A 20909-nucleotide genomic window follows, 5' to 3' on the forward strand; every position below is an offset into this window, starting at 1 on the left:
GCACTCAAACATTTGCGATGAGCAAAATCATTTACCTTGAGCATTCTGACACCAAAAACAATCAGAGTTTGTTGTCCATATCTATGAATTTTTATTGTTTCAAACATCCTAAAACTGAGCTAACTTTATAAAAATCAGACTCTGCTCTAACACATGTGTTGATAAGCTAGTTCTAAGTTTGTTTAACCTATTACTAGTGCAGCACACTCCTGCTTCCCCCACTCCGGCCTCTGCACCTCCACAACCCACCCCCCTGCCCACTACTGCCCACCCTCAAGATTGCGGCAGTTTTTTCCCCCAACATCCACTTTCCCCCCCAGAGCAATTTTTCTTCTGCAATCACCCCCCCGAACACTCCCGTTGCCACTCTGGACTGCAGACATTTCCTTCCCCCATCTCCCCCTCCCTTATTCCCCCTCCCTCCCTCTCCCTCCTCCTCTTCTTCTCTCCACTTTCCCTCCTCCCCTCACTCTTTCCTTCCCTTTCCCCATCTTTTCCCCCTCACTTTCCTACCTCCCTTTTGCCCCTCTCCTCCCTCCTCTCCACCCCACCTCGCATCTCTTTTCCTCCTCTACTCTTCCCCCTCTCTCCTCTATTCTCCATTTCCCTCCTTTCCCATATTGTACTCTTTCTCTCCCCTTGCTCCCACTTTCCACTCTTCCCCCCCCCCCCCACCTCCAAAACGCCCCCCTCCACCCCACCTCTCCTCCACCTTCCCAGGGAGCTCAGGTTGCAGAGTCAGCCAGAACAGGAAGTGATCATTAGGCCGGCTCTGCTGCAGTTTACCAGCCAGCATGGGACCAGTGACAGCTGCAGGACTGAGGTAAGTATTGAGTTGGGGGATGTCAGGGAGGCCTGAAGCTGAGGCCTGGAGCTTGGCGGCAAGGCCCAGAGTTTGGTGGTGGGTGGAGAGGCCCTGAGACTGGTGGGGATGTTGGGGGGGTGGGGGGGTGAAGGCCCAAAGGTTGGGTTAATGAGGGGCACTGTAGGCCCAGGCACCAGGGGTGGGGAGGAATCTGGTGGAGAATGCGAGACTCAGAGGATGGGGAGGGCTGCAGGATCAAAGACTGTGGGGAGGATTAATGTGGTGGTGCAAACCCAAAACTGGGGAGTGAGGTGTTATGCAAGTCCGAGACTGCAGGTAGGGGTGGGGGTGGTCTAGGTCCCAAGACTGAGGGGGTTGTTGAGAATAGAGGCCCAGAGACTTGGGGGGTTGAATAAGCCCCTGATTGAGGGGGAGAGGAGGAGTGAATCATTGGGCGACTTGGAAGCGGGGGCAGAGGGCTGGGCCACGAGGTGCAGATCAGGGGTGGGGCAGTGAATGGCCAGGGAATGCTGAGAGGGTGGGGTGGCGGAGGCGGGAAAAGGGAGGCACCGGGAATACTGGCATTCATGCTGATTATCTGTGACCTGCATGTTTCGTTCCCAGGATGGCAATTAATGAATGAGTAAAATGAATTAACTGCTGGGGGATCTGGTGGTGCTCTCAAGCAAACACATTGGAAAGGAATTTTGTGCTAAAATGAAAAAAAACTTAATAAATTCAGATCTTATTTAAGTAATTAATTTCCTTGTATTTTTCAATGCATATTATTGCCTTTGAGTGCACTTGATGCCTTTGAGCGCCATTTGCTTTTGATTGCATTTGATATCAAAGGTGGCAAAACACTACTGACAGCATGAAAATCTCATTCCAAATTAGAACATTTGATGTCAAATGCTCACTGATAATTTTTAAGCGCATTTGAACACAAAAATGGTAGGGTTTTTACCATCAAAACAGTCTTGTTTCTTGCACATAATGCCTTTACCATACTTTCACTGTAGAATTTGGTTGGCTGGCTCAAAACAAAATAGCAGTAAATTCGAATGAAAGAGGTACTGGAGGTAAAGTCTAAGGCTAGAAAAATGATTTGGAAACTATGCAAGAGAGAATACTAAAGATCTATGAAAACAAGTCTTAAATGGTTGTCAGGAGAAGATAAAAATACTTAAAAAGGATAAATGGATTTAGCAAATGAATCACATCAATTATAATACTTTTGAAAATATTCTTGAAGTTTTTTCTTAGGAATTGCAAGCCTGAAGTCAGAACGTTAAAAATTGCATATTTCTCAACGGCATGCATTTATCAATTATGTTGTGCTTGCAGTTTTTAATAGTTTTCATAAAGTTTTCAAGGAGAAGGTTGCCCTCAGACTTTAACCAGCTTCTACCCCTAAATTAATTGAAAACCAATAACCTACCAACCACCTCCATGGGTTTTAAGCAAGTGCATGATTTTCCAGCATGCAACAACATGTTTCTGAACTTAAGCCTAAACAGGAAGGTGATTAAACTGGGATTATTTCATTTTACGATTTGAGGGTCTCTATGTTTTGAAAACTTCAAAACAAGCTGGGAATTTTATCCTCAGTATTATTTCAGCCGAATTCCATATTCTTTTTGTGCCATAAACTGACCACAGGCAGCTGGACAGTATGTGTGATTAAAAGCATTCGCGGTTTCCATAGAAAGGGAAATAAAGCTGATCAGAGGAAAAGTTGAAACTTTTCTCAGCTTGTTTTTCTAAACTTAAATGGAAGGTGAATTTGAATTATTGGGTTCTTCTGAGTGGCTGTGACCCAAGTTAATCAGAGAAAGCTTCACCGTTCTTAATATTGCCTCCAAACTCAGTTACAAAATATTTCCTAAGATTTTGAAAGAGAGGTACAGTGGAACAGTTGAGGCCCTTGCAATGCTGGGCAGGAAATTCCAGGATTTTGACCCAGCGACAGTGAAGGAACAGAATAGGATGTTGGGTAACGATGGACAGAATTTGAAGGCGTTCATGTCCCAGTGAAATTGTTAACCTTGCCCATCTTGGTGTTAAAGGGCCATTAGGCTAGGAAATGCTGCTGAAGCAAGCTTAGCAAGTTGTTGCACACTGTAGTGCATACTGCAGCCATGGTACACTGGGGTGGAAGGAGTGGGTTCTGAGTTATTGGCAGGGGTGTCAATCAAGTAGACCGCTTTGTCTTGGTTTGAATGATGTCAGGAAAGTGGTGCGTATTCCCTCAGACTGATGACTTGAATCTTGTACATGAAAACGTTTTAATGGTCAGGAGCTGACCTATTCATTACAGAATAGTAGGCTCCCCCCAGATCTTGTAACCACACCTTGGCTCCAGCTGAGCCTCAGGTCAATGGTAACTTTGACACTACTACTACCCCTATTTCCTGCTCCTGTTCCTATATCAGTCTTGCAACACTGTTGATGACATTAACTGCATACTTTCAGGATCCATCATCAAGGCACAAGTCAGGAGTTATGATGGAATACTCTCTAGACTTTAACAGAAGCTCAACGCCATCCAGGACAAAGTAGCCCTCCTTGGTCAGCTCGCCATCCACAACCTTAAACATTCACTCACTCCACCACCGATGCACAGTGTGTACCATCTACAAGCTGCACTACAAAAACTCACCAAGGTTCCTTCGACAGCACCTTCTAAACCTCTACCACCTAAATGGACAAGGGAAGAAGATGCATGGGAACACCACCAACTGCAAGTCCCCTCCAAGCCAGACACCATCTGACTTGGAAATATATCGCCATTCCTTCACTATTGCTGGGTCAAAATCCTGGAACTCCCTCCCTAACAACACGGTGGGTGTACCTACACCACATGGACTGCAGCGCTTCAAGAGGGTGGCTCAAGGGCAATTAGGGATGGGTAATAAATGCTGGCCTCACCACCAACACTCATATACAAGAGTTGAATAAAAAAAAAGATTGGCCAATAAAAATACTTTGACTTTACGCAATATTAACTTTATTTCAACAAGTATTATCATTAAAAAAACTTGATTAATGTTAAACTTTTGTGTCAAACAAATAAAAACATTTTACAAAATGGCCACTCCTTTTTATTCCTTGGAAAACACTCAGGTATTTAAGCTCACTTACCAAAGGGCCATACTGTCCAGGAGAGCCGGGGATGCCTTTCTCACCTTTATTACCCTGTAATGGAATTGATTCATAATTAGGAAAATTCTTTTGAATCACACAAGTAATGATGGTTGAATTACATGTTTAAAGAGACACACTGAAAAGTTACTTTGGAAAGCTGCGCAACAAACAAGTTACAGAATCACAGAATTGTTACAGCACAGAGGGAGGCCATTCAGCCCATCGTGTCTGCAACAGCTCTCTGAATGAGCATTTCACCAATGCTATTCTCCTGCCTTCTCCCCTATTGCCAATCTCTTTGACCAAGTTATCCATCAACTGCACTAATATCACTTTACGTGGCTCGGCATCAATATTTTCGCTGATAACACTCCTGTCATGGGCCTTGGGATGTTTTACCACTTTGAAAGTGCTATATAAATGCAAGCTCTCATTGTAAGTTGAATTTCATATTCATTCACAGGATGTGGGCATTGCTGGCTAGGCCAGTATTTATTGCCCATCTCTAGTTGCCCATGAGAAGGTGGCGGTGAGCTGAGTGGCTTGCTAGGCCATTTCAGAATCAGCTACATTGCTGTGGGTCTGCAGTTATATGCAGGCCGGACTAGGTAAGGACAGCAGATTTCCTTCCCTAAAGGACATTAGTGAACCAGATACATTTTTAACGACAATTGACAATCATTAGATTTTTAATTCCAGATTTTCATTGAATTCAAATTTTAACCATCTGCAGTGGTGGGATTCAAATCTGGCTTCCCAGAGTGACTGGAATACTAGCCCAGTGACAATACCACTATACCATCACCTCCCCCTAATTCAGGCAGTGGTTAAGTTTCAGTAGGTAAGGAATCTGGTAACAACCGTTACCTTAAGCGTTACAGCAAAGCAAGAAAATGCTGTCTTTCCTTTGGGTGGTCAGTTCAGTCCGGTTAAAGTCTTGCAGAATGACACGATTACAAGTACGCCTGGGAATTCAGCCTTCAGTTATTTAAAATCTCAGAGTAGTGAGTTTGCCATGAAGAACATTCACAGATTATGGCTCCCAAATCAAAAAAACAGGGAGGGGGGTGGGGGTGGGAGGTGGAAGTGCCAGATGGGATGTTGTGTCAAGTTGAAAAGCAACTGTAGATTCCACAATGAAATCAAATGAGTTGAACAGATGTGGTTCTGTAACTGGTCATTTGAAGAGCAGTTCTGCTGGAGTTTAGTTCACTGCATGCTGGGGGATCCATACCATTTCGACATACCTATCTACACTATATTAAATTTGCAATGCATGGACACACACTCCTTAACTGGGTATAATCTGTATGTCATGTCTGTGAGTGATGTCCCAATAGGATTTTCCCATTATAAAGCCACCTTTATGACTCAGTTGTGCTGATGCTGCCACCTGCCTATTTGCACCACTGGATGAAGCGTTAAAAGCTCCAGATCCCCATAACCTGTACCTACAGCATCACTTGTCATGGCTTTCCATGGGCAGCATCATGAGGGAGATAGACAGCAACTATTCCTGCTGCGGAAGGAGTCCAGGGCAAGGACCAATAAAATCAGAAATAGATGTCCAGAAACACTTCTTCAAACAGAGTGTGTTGGATACCTAGAACCCATTCCCCTCAAAAGCTATTGAGGCTAGGGCAGTTGAAAGTTTCAAACCTGAGATTGATTTTTTTTTTTGTTAGGCAGTGACATTAAGGGTATAAAACAAAGGTGAGTAGATGGATGTAAGATACAGATCAACCATGTTTAAGTGAATAGTAGAACAGGCTCTCCGTTCCTAAGGGAGATCTATTGGTTTTCAATAGTTGCGTAAGCACCATTATGTTTCAGTGCACCAAAAGCCAGGTCCACAGGAGGCTTGACAGGCTTCAGATAGAGCACATGTATTAGGATTACTTTGTATAATTTCAGCAGCAATTTAACTTCACTGTATGATCAATGTAAGTTCTCTGGCTGTTAGGTCTACTTTAGTTAAAAGTTGACAGCTTAAATAAGTAAGCAGTTTGCATCTTTCTTTAATTGTTACAAAGCTTTGCACACTGAGATGTTGTAAAGGGAACAACCTGCAAATTATTGAAGATAAGGTAATTATTTAAGCTATGAACAGTAGATATGAATCCAAATCGATAGAGATTGTTGGCATAGAGACTGGGATGTGCTGAGCAATGTGTGAGGCTAGTTCTTCAGTTGTTAGAAATAGCATTTGAGGATGCATTCACTGACCTTGACCACACACACACACACACACACACACACACACACACACACACACACACACACACACACACACACACACACACACACACACACACACACACACACACACACACACACACACACACACACACACACACACACACACACACACACACACACACACACACACACACACACACACACACACACACACACACACACACACACACAGTCTCTGTGGTATTGCATTCATGTCCTTGGGGCTACATTGACCGTGACAGCTATCTAGTCCACTGCCTTCACAATGTCTCCCTGAAGGGCCTCCTATAATTACATAACATTTCTCCTCCTCTCCACATCCTGCACCAAAACCTCCAGTGTGCTGTTTAAGAAAATTGGAGCATGCTTTCTCACCTAATGCACCATATACTCTTCTTGCAGGTCAGATACTCTTTCCCAGCCACTTCCAACAGTAGCTCGCACCAGACTGCACCTCCCCTTTAAGGGGTGCAAGCTGGCTTTTAGTGCAGGCTAGCTTTAATTGGTGCTAATATCGCAAGAACTTGGGCCCCCTGCTAACGTGCGTAGCCACCCACTCAACAATGTAATTAGTGCTGGGCTATACATTACAACCATTTAAATAAGCAGGCAGCTGGTGATTGCACATTGCGATCCCATGGCCCATTTGTGGGAGCTCTCCCATTTTGCCCCACTTGTTTTCCAAGCATTAGATTTGAATTAGATGGCAGTGAAGCTGACATCTTCAGCACGAACATCCGCTTGAATTTTAGTTTATTAACCAGATTCCCTCACCTGCTCCAAAGAGCTAATTGCTTGTTCTTTCAAACGTATCATCTTAAGGTGTCCTCGAAGGAAAAGTAAGTATTTTTTTTTTTTAAACTTGACGTGCCATTCTCTGCCAGGCGGGCAGGGTCGCAGCAGTTGGAGGGGTGAACCCTCCAGCAGTGGCGCTTTAACCGCAAGGACAGCCATTGCCGCTGGGCAGATACCCCCATGGACCATGAAGCAATCACAAAGGGGACTCCTCCCCACCCCAACTACGGAATATGCTGGGAGGCTGCCACCGTTTAACTGGTGGTCTCCCCATGTAGTGGCAGCCCTTCCTGCCATCGTTAAAATGCTGGCGGAGCCAGGAACTTTCTAGCAACTGGCTGCTTAATTGGTTTAATTGGCTGCTCACCTCGGAGACCAGAGGACTGAGCTCCCCTCCCGGTGCCTTCCACTGCCATTTCAAAAGACTTGCTGTCTCCCTGTCTGTCTTCAGAGGGCTGGTGAAATCCTGCCCACTCTCTTTTGCACACAGTAACATCAATTTTGTAGATGATTGCACAATGCTCCATTTTTTAAATGGTTTTGAGTATCACAGGTTCCATGAATTGACTCTGATTTTATCTATTCTGCAGTAATTACTGATGCGCAACAACATCTATCAGTCAATCCTTGGCTGGATGGTGTTTCTAGATTCATGTTGAGTGAAACTCTCCCCTGCCAGAATAGGGTGCGATGATTTATGTGCATTTATTAGTGAAACTCTAGGGAATGAACAGCACTGCCACCCACTTGAAAAGAGCGGAATGAATTGCCAACCTATGCAGCCAACAAACAATATAAAAACTAGCTAGTTCCCAATGGGGTGGCAACTCTATGCAAGGTTGAAGATTTGCTTGCAACTGGAGTAGAACTGGAGAAGTCCAAGTATTATTGTACAATTACACGAGTTCTGTGGCCAATAATGTTAATTTTTACATGGTAAGGAGCCAAGCGTTGCTGGAAAAATAATGGCGGGTTCACGACACACGACCTTATTAATGCACAAATGGGCCAGCAAGTTCAGGTGAAGAAATATGCTGTGAGTTGCTAATTGATTTATGCTTCTCCAACATTCATCTTGTACAAACCGCAGCGCACCACCAACCTCTCATAATTTTGAAGGATTTGGTAAATGTGCCCATTAATTGCTCGTTAAACTCACTGTGGAATGTTAGGGCTCATACTTCACAGTGTGAGTACTTTCTTTTTATGATGTGATAATGGTTGATGCAATGCCAATCAACCTCAGCAGCCCAGAAATGGAGGTATTTCAATGGTTGAGTCTCATTCCTCATGTAGTAAATTCAGTCTTAGCGACTTAAATAATTTTACCTGTAGAAATTTAACTTTTTCTTATTTTTTTCTTTTCTCTTCTTTCCATACATTTTTAATCCAGTATTTCTTTCCCTCTCTATTACTTTTTCTGTACCACTTTGGACTCTAATTCACCCTTCTTCTTCATTGTTCCCCTAGTTTCCTTCTCAATCCTTAAGTCTTAATTGTTAGGGAGATAGACCATTGGGCCCATCTTTCACTGAGGACACAGAAGCACGCGCTACCAGTTCGCACTTCCAGCAACTCACAGGGCCAAACATTTAAGCTGAGGGGCACAGGAAAAAGCCTAACTAACAGCGCACACTGTGAGGTGCCTGCTCCAGGAACATTGGTCCCATGACTGCAGCAGCTTGAGGTCAGACCAGCTCCAGAGATTCTTGGGGCATCAGGTGGTGGCTCATGGAGGCCTGCCTCCTCGCCTTGCCCCAACTTGCGGAGTGGTGCCCCTCAAGTGTCCCTCTCTCCGGTGGGGAGAAAAGCCTATGGTCCTTTGCAAATTCAGACCAGTTGCCTTCAAATACACTCCAATATGTCTGGATCATCAACCTGTCCTATTTTTAAAATCATAAAAGACACAAAATGTATTCGTATTTGTGTCTGAAATTTTGGCAGCCAGCCAGCTGGCAACCAACTTGTTTCATTTAGTACTAACTGGACACCTGGAATACATTTCATTTGTTACATGCGCCCAATGTTACTTCCAGGAGGAAGATAACTTGATGATTGTCAACTACCATGACTTGGCAATTAACGCTGTTTATGTTATCTTCCTGGCTGCAAGGAGGAGGCACAGCTGGATTGTTTGGCCCAGAAAGGAGTCTTCCATCAGCTGAGAGCAGTGGTGCGGAACAGGATGTTGGGCTCAAGGGGAAACCTATTCGATTCACTGAAGAAATATTGGCCGGGGGGGGGGGGGGGGGGGGGGGGGGGGGGGGGGGGGGGGGGGGGGGTGGTGGCTACCGCGGGGCCCCCGTGTTTGGTCTTGCTCAGTCGTGGGTTAGCTGATTGAAGCTGTTCTGTGGGAAATCAGTCTCATGCTCTGATCCTTGCAGCTACATTTAACCAGGAAAGAATTACTCTGTCTTAGTTGGCGTTTCGAAGCAGCGTGTGGGTCTAACAGATGCCGCACATCAAGAATCCCTGTTCTGCCGGCACGTTGTCAGGCTGTGGCTGACCAAAACACTACGGGGGAGGGCTTTCCCCTCGTCGGGCGGGCTTGGTGGGGGGCGGGGGGGGAGAGAGAGGGGTGGCGGTTGGAAAGCCACCCGCTGCCCGCGATCGGGGCTGGACAGCGATTTTACACTGGCGGGTCAATTAAAGCCCACCCAATGTGAGTCGCATGCTGCAGCGCTCAGCACCACCTCTGTGCAGGGGGAGGAGGGAAGGGTGAGTGCAAACATGTTATAAAACAGAAAATGCTAGAAAAACTCAGCAGGTCTGACAGCATCTGTGGAGAGAGGGAAACAGAGTTAACGTTTCGAGTCCGTATGACCCTTCTTCAGCTGGTTTTGTTTCGGATTTCCAGCATCCGCAGTATTTTGCTTTTATCTGAGCAGGGACATGTTATAAATAAGATTTGAACGTTTTTATTTTGTTTTTATTTGCTGTTGGAAACCTCATCCCGGCCGACGGAAATATAACGTGAGTACGCAGTGACGTCGGCACACTCACCCAATGTCATCGCACGTCATTTTATGATCGGTCAGGTCGGGCACGCTCTCCCCCAACAACCTAAAAATTCCCCCCTATGAATACTAAATACCACATATAAACTTTGCATTGTGGACATTGGTCAAAGCTAAGCATCATTACAGATAGTTACAAGGACTTTGAGATATTTTTATTATTTTCAAACAAAGACTGGGTGGCCATCAGATTCAGAGTCCAGCAATCTTCCACCATAAGCATGGCAGCACAGGGCATACCGCCGGCCCAACCTCACCCGCTGCTGACCTTACCCTGAAATTCCAGAATCGATACATATTTCAGTATTGCCGGCTGCGACATAAGATGCCCAGAAAGCACCCGGGAGGCAGGACTCCTCCTGCAAATTGGGAGCTTGCCTTGGTGTAGCCCCGAAACCCCAGCAGTCCTGCACACCGACTGCCGCTGCGTAACCAGAAGAGACAGCCAGTCGGAAGAGCCTGAGGATGAGGAAGCTGATTGAGATGGGGGGCCTCTACACTGGAAGGTGAGTATCGATCAGAGTGGAGGGAGAGCAGTTCGCTATAAAACCACAAAAGCAGCTTGTCGTTTCTGCATTTAAATTTTACCCCTCCCCACTGCTTCCAGCTGCTGGATCCAATGGGTTTAGAGCTGGGCGATCTTCTGGAATTTCAGACCGCACAAGTTTAAGGGCCAGTTTTCAGGCATTGCTGGGGGTGGGATGGGAGGCAGGTGGAGCGTGAAAATACTGGCACTGGCTGGCATTCTGGTTTCCGGACTCTGTTCCCGGCGCTGACTATTTTGGCTGAGGCAGGTTCGGGACTGGCAGGACTTCTCTACCACCCCCCACCGTTCCCCCCCACCCCCAACCCCCACATGGCAGATAGCCAATTTGTGGAAGTTAATTAAAGAAACTGACAGGAATCTTCTAGACGGCCTCCAGTTTCCCTGAACAGCAATTGTAGGTACCTGGAGGAGGGCACCCGGCACATGCTGGAAGCCGGCACAACCGGTAGGCCTATCTGCCCGGGTGTGGGCGTAGCCAAAAGCCGCTCTGTAAAGGGGGGTTCCCCCACCCCATCCAGCGGTGGCCTTGTTCCTGAATCTGCATTTTTTTTTTAAGTTAAAATTGAAAAAGGTGGAGAGGAGGCGCCTCCACTTTGAAGCACCCTGTCTGGTACCTACATGTGATCACAGTCAGCTGTTCCTCTCAAGCTGGAAGGCCTCTGACTGACCCTCCAGTTTTGAGAGGCCACCCATCATCCTTCATTGGATGGAGAACCTGTTTCCACGTCAACTCAGGGGGCTCCTCCTTCAAAATCCCAATGAGTGATTGTTTCCCCTGGGCCCAGGACCTGGACCCAAAAAACAGACCCGACTGCCGTTTCCAACTGGAGGGAATATCCGGCTCTCAGTGTTGGAACCTAGTGTGAACTTTTGTGTTTCTCTTGCTTCTACTAATTCTACTTTTTGAACACCTGACCTGTGGTTTATAGCCAGAGATGTATGATCAATCAGGGTGTTAGCTGCCCAACAATCTAAGAGGTACCTTGAATACAAGACATCTTCTGCTGTATTCAATGAGTTCTTCAACAGCACGAGGAGGGGCAGGAATTTTACCTCGTCGGACAGGCCCAGGAGCGGTCACAAAGCCCATCTTGATTTCACGCTGGCCGGCCAATTAACAGCCAGCGTGAATTGCGCGCTGCAACGCCGAGCGCTGCCAGGGTGGGGGGACGGGGGGGGTGGGAGGCGAGTGAGGAGGAGGTTTGTGCACGCATGTGGGACGGGCAGTGAAAATTTGTATTTACTTAGGACATTGATGGCCTTACCAGGCCTGTTAATTGTCGACTCCCGCGCCCGCCTGTCGGCCGAAATAGCGCGCGGGTGCGCCAATGGCGTCGGGACGCCCGTCGTTTTACGCTCGGTGGGGGGGGGGGGTCAGGCGAGCGCCCACCCACTCAGCGAATAGTCCTGTCCAAAGTGTCTATTGTTCGCCTTGGACGTGCTGCTATCAGCTCACTTGCTGCATCAAGTCACGAGCTTACCAATGGAGGCAGTTTTTTTTGTTCTGGAAATGATATATAAAAAAAAAACATATCTGGACAGCATTCCAACCACAACAATCTGCATTATTATTGCAAGGCTTAACAACAATCTGGGAATATAGCTGAAACTGCTAACCTTTTTTCCAAGTAGGCCGGGTATCCCTTGTCGTCCAGTTGGTCCTTCAGGCCCCTTTTACAAATAATTGCAGAGAAAGCAGAAATTAATATTCTACATTTCTAACACAAACAGGCATGTGACTAAACCTGTTAAAATACTACCTTAGGACCCGAAGGCCCTTCCGCGCCTGGGAAACCACGTTGCCCCTTTTCACCCTAAAAGATATAATTAAACAAAACATGGCCATGATTTTTAAAAGATGTTTTTTTTTTTCCTTTCTCAATGATTAGTTCTGTTAGAGTTTCACCATGAGCCCTCATTTCAAATTAGAATCGTCTCTGAATTTTGCCTGTTAAGTAGGTCCAATTTTTATTCGGTAAACGGAAACACATTTGAAATGATCCTTAAAAAAATACTTTGGAGCATGACTGACCATCGTAGTGTGGGGGATTTTTTACTGGAAAAGATTTGACATTGAGTTTTATTTGAAAGCTGTATTTTTTTTTTAAAATGTCAATTTTAAAAGCCATAGTTATGTGGACCCGCTTGGAATTGGGGAACATGGATGAAGGTCCAGGTGAAACACCTTGAACTAGAGTTCTTTCAGGCAATGAACAGTAAGCTTAGAGATTCCAATTGATAGGCCAATCTTTTATTGTTGAGACGACCAAAAGCTTTGAGCTCAGTATGAAGTGTCAACTCTCAGAAGATTTGGATCATAGACCTATTGGCAAATCCCTGAATGGAGGAGAAAGCTGCAGACACCATGGGCAAGATTTTCAATCGCCATGCGGATGAAGCCGAGTGCGGGCTTGCTTTGAAAATTGCGCCTCCGGGTGGTATGTCCGTCTTTCAATGCCTCAGGAAGCGCTGTAGTTTTCAAGGTTGGGGTAGGGGAGAGCTGGCAGTACCCATTCGCCTCCATTTAACTGGCCTTTAAGCTTGTTGAAGGGCTCGGTAATGAGCTGGAGAGGGTCGGGAAGGAAATTTTCAAAGCTGAGAATGGGAAGAGTGAATGGTCCGGGAGTGGGGGGGGCCACTGGTGCACCCCTGTCGGGAGCACAGCGCTAAAGTTTCGAAAAGGAAAGGGAAATCTAACTGAGGTTCTCAAGCAGAGGCACAAAGTTGCCATCGCAGTCAAGAATATGACTGGCTGCTCAGACTCTTGCCTGGTCCACAAGGCTGCCGACCTTCTGTTTCCCTGCCTCCTGCATCCTGCAAGGCGACAGCAAGCCCAACCGTGGCTGCCATCTGTCTTCACCCTCCAGTGCCAGTTCCCTCCTCCAGGCAGGGCTCCATGGGCACCCAATTAGGGGCTTTACAGATAAGAATGGCGGCATGTCAGTGACACAGACGCAAGCACAACGCAGGGTTGGGATCCAGAAAAGTTCCGGGCGTCAGGTTCCCAACCCCGGACTGAAAATCCAGCCCCACCTTTCCACATCCACAGAAGAAAGGAAAAATGGGCTGTGGGTCAGGTTTTAAATTACAGATTGCAAAGGGCTAACCGAGGGCTGTAACCCAAGATGCAAGAGCTCATCTTTTGCATGCTAAAAGCCCCACAGGGTCCGAGAATGAAGGTTATTATTCCGTCTCATTTTCGCGAAGAGGAGAAAAGTGGTGAAATGTAAGAGGCGTTTATAACTATTAGCCCTTACTCAATTGTAAAATAAAGCAGCTTAGTGTTTCGTATCTGGTCCTAATGCACTAACGTCTTTTTTTCAGGCTCCCCCCCACTGAAAGATTAGATAACCACAAGCAAGAGCATGGGTAAAAGGCACAATACCCAGTTCATTATCATGACTTAAACTATTGAGTACATAGATACTACAGTACAGGCACACTTCCGATTTAAGACACCACTAATGGGGAAAAGTTTTCCCCCGTTAGGAGGAAGTGCAGGAGCGGGTGCACCTCCGATCGGCCATTTTACATGGGCTGGCCCACGTGACATCTGCCAGGAAGCGCAATGCACTCCCTGTGCGGGCGGGTGGGGGAGATTCCCTCAGCTGGGAGTGCTCTCTTTCGCTCATGCACGTGAAAGAGCGCACTGACCTCCCTGAGGCTAAGTGCTGCCTCAGGGAGATCAGCTCCGAAGTAAAACTTTTAATAAACCTGTTTAAAAATTTTCCCTGCCATGTTCCTTTGTGTCACCTGAGTTGGGACAGGTCTAAAAGTTTTATTGAAAACTTTCTTAAAAATTTAAATACCCTCATGAAACCTCATTCTGTCCGTGGACGAGGTTTCACGCTTTTTCTGAAGCCCGCCAGGGCTCCCGGCCTGCCCGCCCATCTTAAGGTTGGACGGGCAGGTCCATTAACAACCTTAATTAGTTTTTGAATGGCCTCAATTGGCCGTTGACAGGTCGGAGGGCACACAGCTGACTCGGCTGCGCCCCCGCTGACTTGAAAATGGAAATGACTCAGGGTGATGTCGGGAGTTCCGCCCAACATCATCCGCGTCATTTTACGTGTCGGCGAGAGGGCCCCGCTCGCCAACCGGAAGATCCTGCCCATGGGAAGGACTAGAACGGTGGCTCTTAAAAGAGTATCCAAGGTAGCCATGAAATTTGTAACAATGTCCATGAATGTGTGAAAGAGTTAGATTAACATGCACGGAACTGAACCTCGAGCACTCTGATTAATCAAGTCAAATTAATGCAGTGACCTTACACAGTTGAAATCACCAAGCAATTTGTGCTCTGTAGAAAGAGAATGTAGAGAGATTATGCATCAGGTACATTCTCATCAGTGCCCTGTATAACTGGAGTACTGTGTACAGAACTGGTCTCCTTATTTAAGAAAGGATGTAAATACACCGGCTGTAATTCAGAGAAGGTTTACTAGACTAATACCTGGAATGGATGAGGTATCTTATGCGAAAAGGTTGGACAGGCTACACTTGTATCTGCTGGAGTTTAGAAAAATAAGAGGTGACTTGATTGAAACATATATGATCGCGAGGGATCTTGATAGGGTGGGTGCGGAGAGGATGTTTCCTCTTGTGGGAGAATCTAGAACTAAAGGGTTACTGTTTAAAAATAAGGGGTTGCCCATTTAAGTTGGAGATGAGGAGAATTTTTTTCTCTCAGAGGATCATGAGTCTTTGGGACTCTTTTCCTCAAGAGGCAATGGAAGCAGAGTCTTTGAATATTTTTAAAGCAGAGCTAAACAGATTCTTGATAAGGAAGGGAGTGAAAGGTTATCAGGGGTAGGCGGGAATGTGGGGTTGAGGTTACAATCAGATCAGCCATGATCTTAGTGAATGGTGGGGCAGGCTCGAGGGACCAAGTGGCCTACTCCCGCTCTTAATCTGTATGTTCGTATGTAATGTACTCTGTGAGGAAGAAAGCAAGGATCTTTTTATGATGTCATTATTTTTCTTTAGAAGTCAACAGAAATAGGCAAAATATCAAATAGATATTCAAGTTAATGATAATTCTTTCCAGTGATTCAATTTTTACAAGAGGGCCTCAATGGTGAAACTCCTTCTTCAGTATCAGAACTTTAATTTTATTAAAGAAGAAAAGAATCACATGGTTGGCCAAGGAGTGAAAGCAGATGCCTTACTGTGTCTCCTTTTGGTCCAGGCTCCCCTGGAGATCCAGGCAAACCAGGTTGACCCTGAATAGAAGGAAAATTACATGTTTTAGAAGAGTTAAGTATAGGTCAAAAAGCATAATGTATCTCCATTTTACACATCACAGGCCTTTTACAAATTAAGATTATAAAGTTGTATCTGGCCTTGGTAAAGTTGGATCTGGAGTAAATGTGTTAGGTTTTGGTCTCCGCATTCCAAAAAAGACATTCAATTATTGACTGAAGTGCAGAGTGTAGGCACTAGATTGATTCCTCAACATAGAGGACTGAATTATGAAGAACAATCAATTACCTAAAACTTAATTCCCAGCATGAGAAGAGGATTTGCTAAAGCCAAGTCATGTTTAACGAAGGTTAATAGAATTCTTTGCAAGAAGTGACCAGTTAGATAGTTAAAGGAAACTATATGGATTTTCAGAAGGCATTCTATAAGCTGTTATACAAAATGCTTGGGAGAAAATGGAAATAATGCGGCATCATGGAACAGAAACAAAAGCAAAATACTGCCGATGCTTGAAATCTGAATGAAAAACAGGGACTATTGGAAATACTCAGCAAGTCTGACAGCATCTGTGGAGAGAGAAACAGAGTTACCAGCCTGGATTTTCATAACAACATTGTGAAAATGGCGGAGGAAGCCGAAATCCAGACGTCCCACCCCTGAACGTGGTGCCCATCATTTTTCACGGCGGCAGGAATGGGCCTGGGGTGGGATTTGCGCATTCGCATTTCACCAAGGCAGCGGCCCATATAAAATGGCAGCTGCCTCCAGTCATGTCTGACTTTCGTTAGCCAGGGGTGGGAAACACAACATGTGCAGTTTAGGCCTGGTAGGTCTAAACTATGCAAAGTCCTTTGGAGAAGTGGTGTACCCTTTTGAAGAGGCAGTGTACCCCTCCGGATATGGTCCCGGGCTACCATTGGGGAACATCAGTTGCCCTGAGGGGGAGGTCAGATGCTCTTTGGGAGAGATGGTGTGCATTTTGGGATTGTTAAAAGTGGACCTGAATGTGTGTAAAAAGCGCATAAGCTCATTGGAACCGTCAAAAGTATCAAAAGGAACTGTCAAAAGCAATTGTCAAGCTGTCAAGGCATTCTGGTTGGACAAGCTTTCTTCTGCTAGCCTAGTGCTCACCACAATGACAGCACCCCCCTTCTCCGTGCAATGTTGCTGGTGTTTCCATGGTAGCGAAGCTTGGCGTTTTCACCAATGCATACGTTTTAGCAGAAAGCCATAGAAGTAAAGCAGAGGCAACAATCAAAATCCACTGGCACATTCTGCTTTTCAATTTACCATTTAACCAACAAACACACAAAAAGGTCCAAGTACGCAAAGGGCATATACTGCATGAACATGAGCATTGAGATTGCGTGCCTGAGGACAGGGTCTATTATTCATTTTAATTTCTAATCAAAAGCTCAAGTTAGTTCACTCTGTATCCCCAATTAGCCACTGCGGCTAACATATTGGACAAGGCTGTCCGAGGGCCAGGTCCACTGTTGCTCTGGGTATATATGGTTGACTTGTACTTGGGTATAAGGAGTACACTCTCTAAAGTTGTTGGTGACACAAAAGTAGGAGGTTTTACAAGCAGCAAAGAAGACTGTTGAAAACTTCAGTACAACACAGACAGGTTAGTAAAATGGGTAGGCAAGTGTCCAACTTTTTGTAGCTACATGCGAGATAACACATTGTTGAAAGAACAACAAGGAAAAGGAAGACATTAATTGGAGGGCCCTGCAGTTTCAAATGCATTATTCTCTGAAAGTGCATGTTTTTTTTTAATTCATTTTCTGGATGTGGGCGTCTCTGGCTGGGCCAGCATTTATTGCCCACCCCTAATTGCCCTTGAGAAGGTGGTGGTGAGCTGACTTCTTGAACCACTACAGGAAGAAAAAGTCATAAAAAAGGAAAACATCATTTTGGGGTTAATACATAGGGTAACAGACTACGAAAGGAAAGAAAAAATTATAAATTTGTACAAAAACTTTGGTTAGGTCACTTGGAGAGCTGTGTGCAGTTTCCACTGCTCCACTATAGAAAGGGCATTAAACCATGGAGAGAGTCGTTTGTAAATTCACCTAGATAATATCATGGAATGGAAACTGTAATTATGAGGGACAACTTAAGGTACCTGGCCTTCTTCCATTGGAGCAGAGGTGGCTAAGAGGAGATTTCGTCCAGTTAATTTTAAATTATAAAAGGGTATTGATAGAGTAAGTACAGAAAAGTGATTTTCTTTGGTTGGGAATCCATAATGAGGAGGCATCAATTTAAAATTGCCACTAAGGGAATGAAGCGAGGAAAACTTTCATTATAAAATGAATCATTGGAGCATGGTCTGCTTCAACATGGAGTAGTTGAGGCAAAAACCACTGCATTGTTTAAAGGGAACTATGAATGAGTATTTTAGTGGAAAATACAAGGCTCTATGAAAAGTGGGGAGGAAAATTGGTTTTAGGCTGCTCTAGCATAAAGCCAGCACAGAGATCACAGGTCAAATATAATAGACTAGGGGTAAATATGTCAAAAGAAATTAGAAAATGTAGATGACAATGTTTTCATTCAAAAGGAAATCGAACCGTGGGACAGATCACCAATTGGGGCTGATGGAACATAAAATCATATCAGGAGTTGAACAGGCCTGGATGAACGCATATTTGGAAAAAGGGGGGAGGGTCATTAGTTCTAGAATCATGGCATGGAAACCGATGGATGGTGTGAAAGGGTAGAGCAGAAGGACCAGCACAAAGCATTACTATATTACAGCAAGGTTGCTTTGTTAGGAAGCAATGAAAGTAATATGCAATGCTGTACCTGTATGCCTCGAGAACCAGGTATACCTGGAATACCCTGTTCGCCAGGTCGTCCCTTAAAAATGAAACACAAATTAAAGATGCAGTATATAGATTGTCATCACTATGTATAAAACATTCTTAATATGTATATTAACTGTGGCTCTGTAGGTTGTATGCTTGCCTCTGAATTACAAGGTTCCAGGTTCAAGTCCCAACTCCAGGGCTTGAGCACAAAAATCAAGGCTGGCACTCCAGCACAGTACTGAGGGTGCACTGGGCCGTCGGAGGTGTTGTCTTTTGAAAGAGACATTAAACCAAGGCCACATCTGCCTGCTCGGGTGGATGTCACAGATCCCATGGCACTACTTTGAAGCAGAGCAGGGGAGTGATCGCCAGTGTCTCTGGCCAATGGTCGTTCCTCAAGCAACATCACAAAGAACAGATTAACTGGCCATTATCACGTTGCTGTTTGTGGAAGTTTGCTGAGTGAAAATTGGCTGCCGCATTGCCTACATTACAACAGTACTACAAAAGTACTTCATTGGCTATAAAGCGCTTGAGGCATTCAGTGGTCATGAAAATTGCGACATAAATCCAAGTCTCTCTTTTATTAACTATTAAAAGGGTTGAAAGTCAACAGGGGGCACATCCCAAGGAAAGTGTTGGGATGTGTCCACCTACATTCTCTCGTACTGGCACCTCATGGGTCTCCGGGCCAGGAGAAATTCTTTAATTATTAGTTGAATTGGGAACATTTTGTTATTAGAACACAAGCAATAGGAGCAAGAGTAGGTCATTCAGCCCTTTGAGCCCACTCCACCATTCAATGAGATCATGAATGATCTTCCAGTTCAACACTATTTTCCTGCACTATCCCTGTATCCCTTGATGTTTCTAGTAGGTAGAAATCTTTCAATATTAGTCTTGCACATGCTCAACAACTGAGCCTCCACAGCCCTCTGGGGCAGAGAATTCCAAAGATTCGACAACCTCTGAGTGAAGACTAAGGGTGCATCTAGGATGCTTGCCTTTCCGTCAAGGTTGCATACTGCAGCACAAGCTGCCAGTCTAGTGAGGGGACACTGGGACTCTCAGAAGCATTTGTGCTTCCCTCAATCCCCTTTGTAAAAGGGGCAAACAATCTTAAGGAATTACTTTAATCTTTGGGGGTGGGGGTTGGGGGTGTGTGGGGCTGGAGGAGGGGTGGGGGGGGAGCGGGCTGCGGTTAAGCTGCATTTCTCGCTGATATCCCTTCTCCTCCCAGTTAGGTGGTCCCAATGGCAGTCATTTTCCAGCATCATCTCACTAGACGCACCAACCGCCAATGATCTATCTGCCCACTGAGAGGCCAAGGAGGTAGATTAAGGTTAGGAGTCCCAGTTTCAATTCCATCCTGTTCTGTCCCCTGATACACAATTCATTTTCAGGGGTGTGGAAGGATTGCCTACGATCAGGTCTGGCAAAATCCTCAACTTAAAGCCATAAGCTGTCCAGAATTTTATGTTTAACTGATGCAATTAAAAACAAAACCTTGCGCATGTGATGATTTGATGGTTCAGCGAACCACAGTGTAGCACCGAGCTTTACAGACTGCAAAGTCCCACTTTCAATCCTGTCAGCCAACATCAGCTGGAGCTGCGTTCAGCCCACCTACTGACCAGTAAAGAACAAAAAGTACAGCGCGTGATTCCTCTCACGTTTGATCGCTATATCCTGTGGTTCCAGCTGGAAAGTGCATATAGTTGGACAGTAGATGAGGACAAAATCAAACTTTGATTATGGAAGGTATCAAAACCAAGAGGCGGCTAGCACTCTGCTGTTCATAGGACATGAAGTATAATTGTTTGTGGAGGCAGCTGGATTGGACTCCACTATGACTCAGCTTTGGCTAAGGAGGATATATATGGAATTGGAGAATTTAGATATAAATATAGATGATCAAATGTTCCACACAAAATGAGGGTCTTCTGCCTCTGGGGTAGGCAACTGAAAGGGATGTCAGGCAAGATGTAAAACAGGCAGATGACCTGCTCCCACCCATTTTCTGCACCCACAGTTGAATTTTATTCCAAAGATTCTCCCATTGTAGCTCACTTGCTGTTATTCTCCTCTAAAATGACAGTTCAATGATCTGGACTGAGGAGTTCTTTGTGGACTTTGTTGCAATATTTCTAGTAACCAGACTTCTATTTAAAGACCTACTGTCATTTTCAATGATGGAGAGTCCACAGCCCTCTGGTGTAGAGAATTCCAAAGACTCTCAACCCTCTGAGTGAAGAAATTTCTCTTCATCTCAGTCCTAAATGATTGACCCTTTATTGTGAGGCTGTGCCCCTGTCCTCTAGATTCCCCAGCCAGGGGAA

The 20909-nt window shown here is 45.3% G+C and overlaps 1 protein-coding gene across 1 annotated transcript in view; it reads right to left on the minus strand.

Annotated features, from left to right (window-relative positions):
• The window catches only part of LOC121279225 (collagen alpha-1(XXI) chain-like), a 182488-nt gene that overhangs the window by 113596 nt on the left and 47983 nt on the right, over positions 1–20909 (minus strand). Inside the window, exons 11-15 of the mRNA XM_041190265.1 lie at positions 18566–18619; positions 15718–15771; positions 12310–12363; positions 12167–12220; positions 3950–4003 (exon numbers count right to left, since the gene is read on the minus strand). Of these exons, the coding sequence (XP_041046199.1) occupies positions 3950–4003; positions 12167–12220; positions 12310–12363; positions 15718–15771; positions 18566–18619 (270 nt within the window). The remainder of the gene's footprint in view (positions 1–3949; positions 4004–12166; positions 12221–12309; positions 12364–15717; positions 15772–18565; positions 18620–20909) is intronic.

This window comes from Carcharodon carcharias, chromosome 6 (assembly GCF_017639515.1).
Source record: "Carcharodon carcharias isolate sCarCar2 chromosome 6, sCarCar2.pri, whole genome shotgun sequence".
NCBI lineage: Eukaryota > Metazoa > Chordata > Chondrichthyes > Lamniformes > Lamnidae > Carcharodon > Carcharodon carcharias.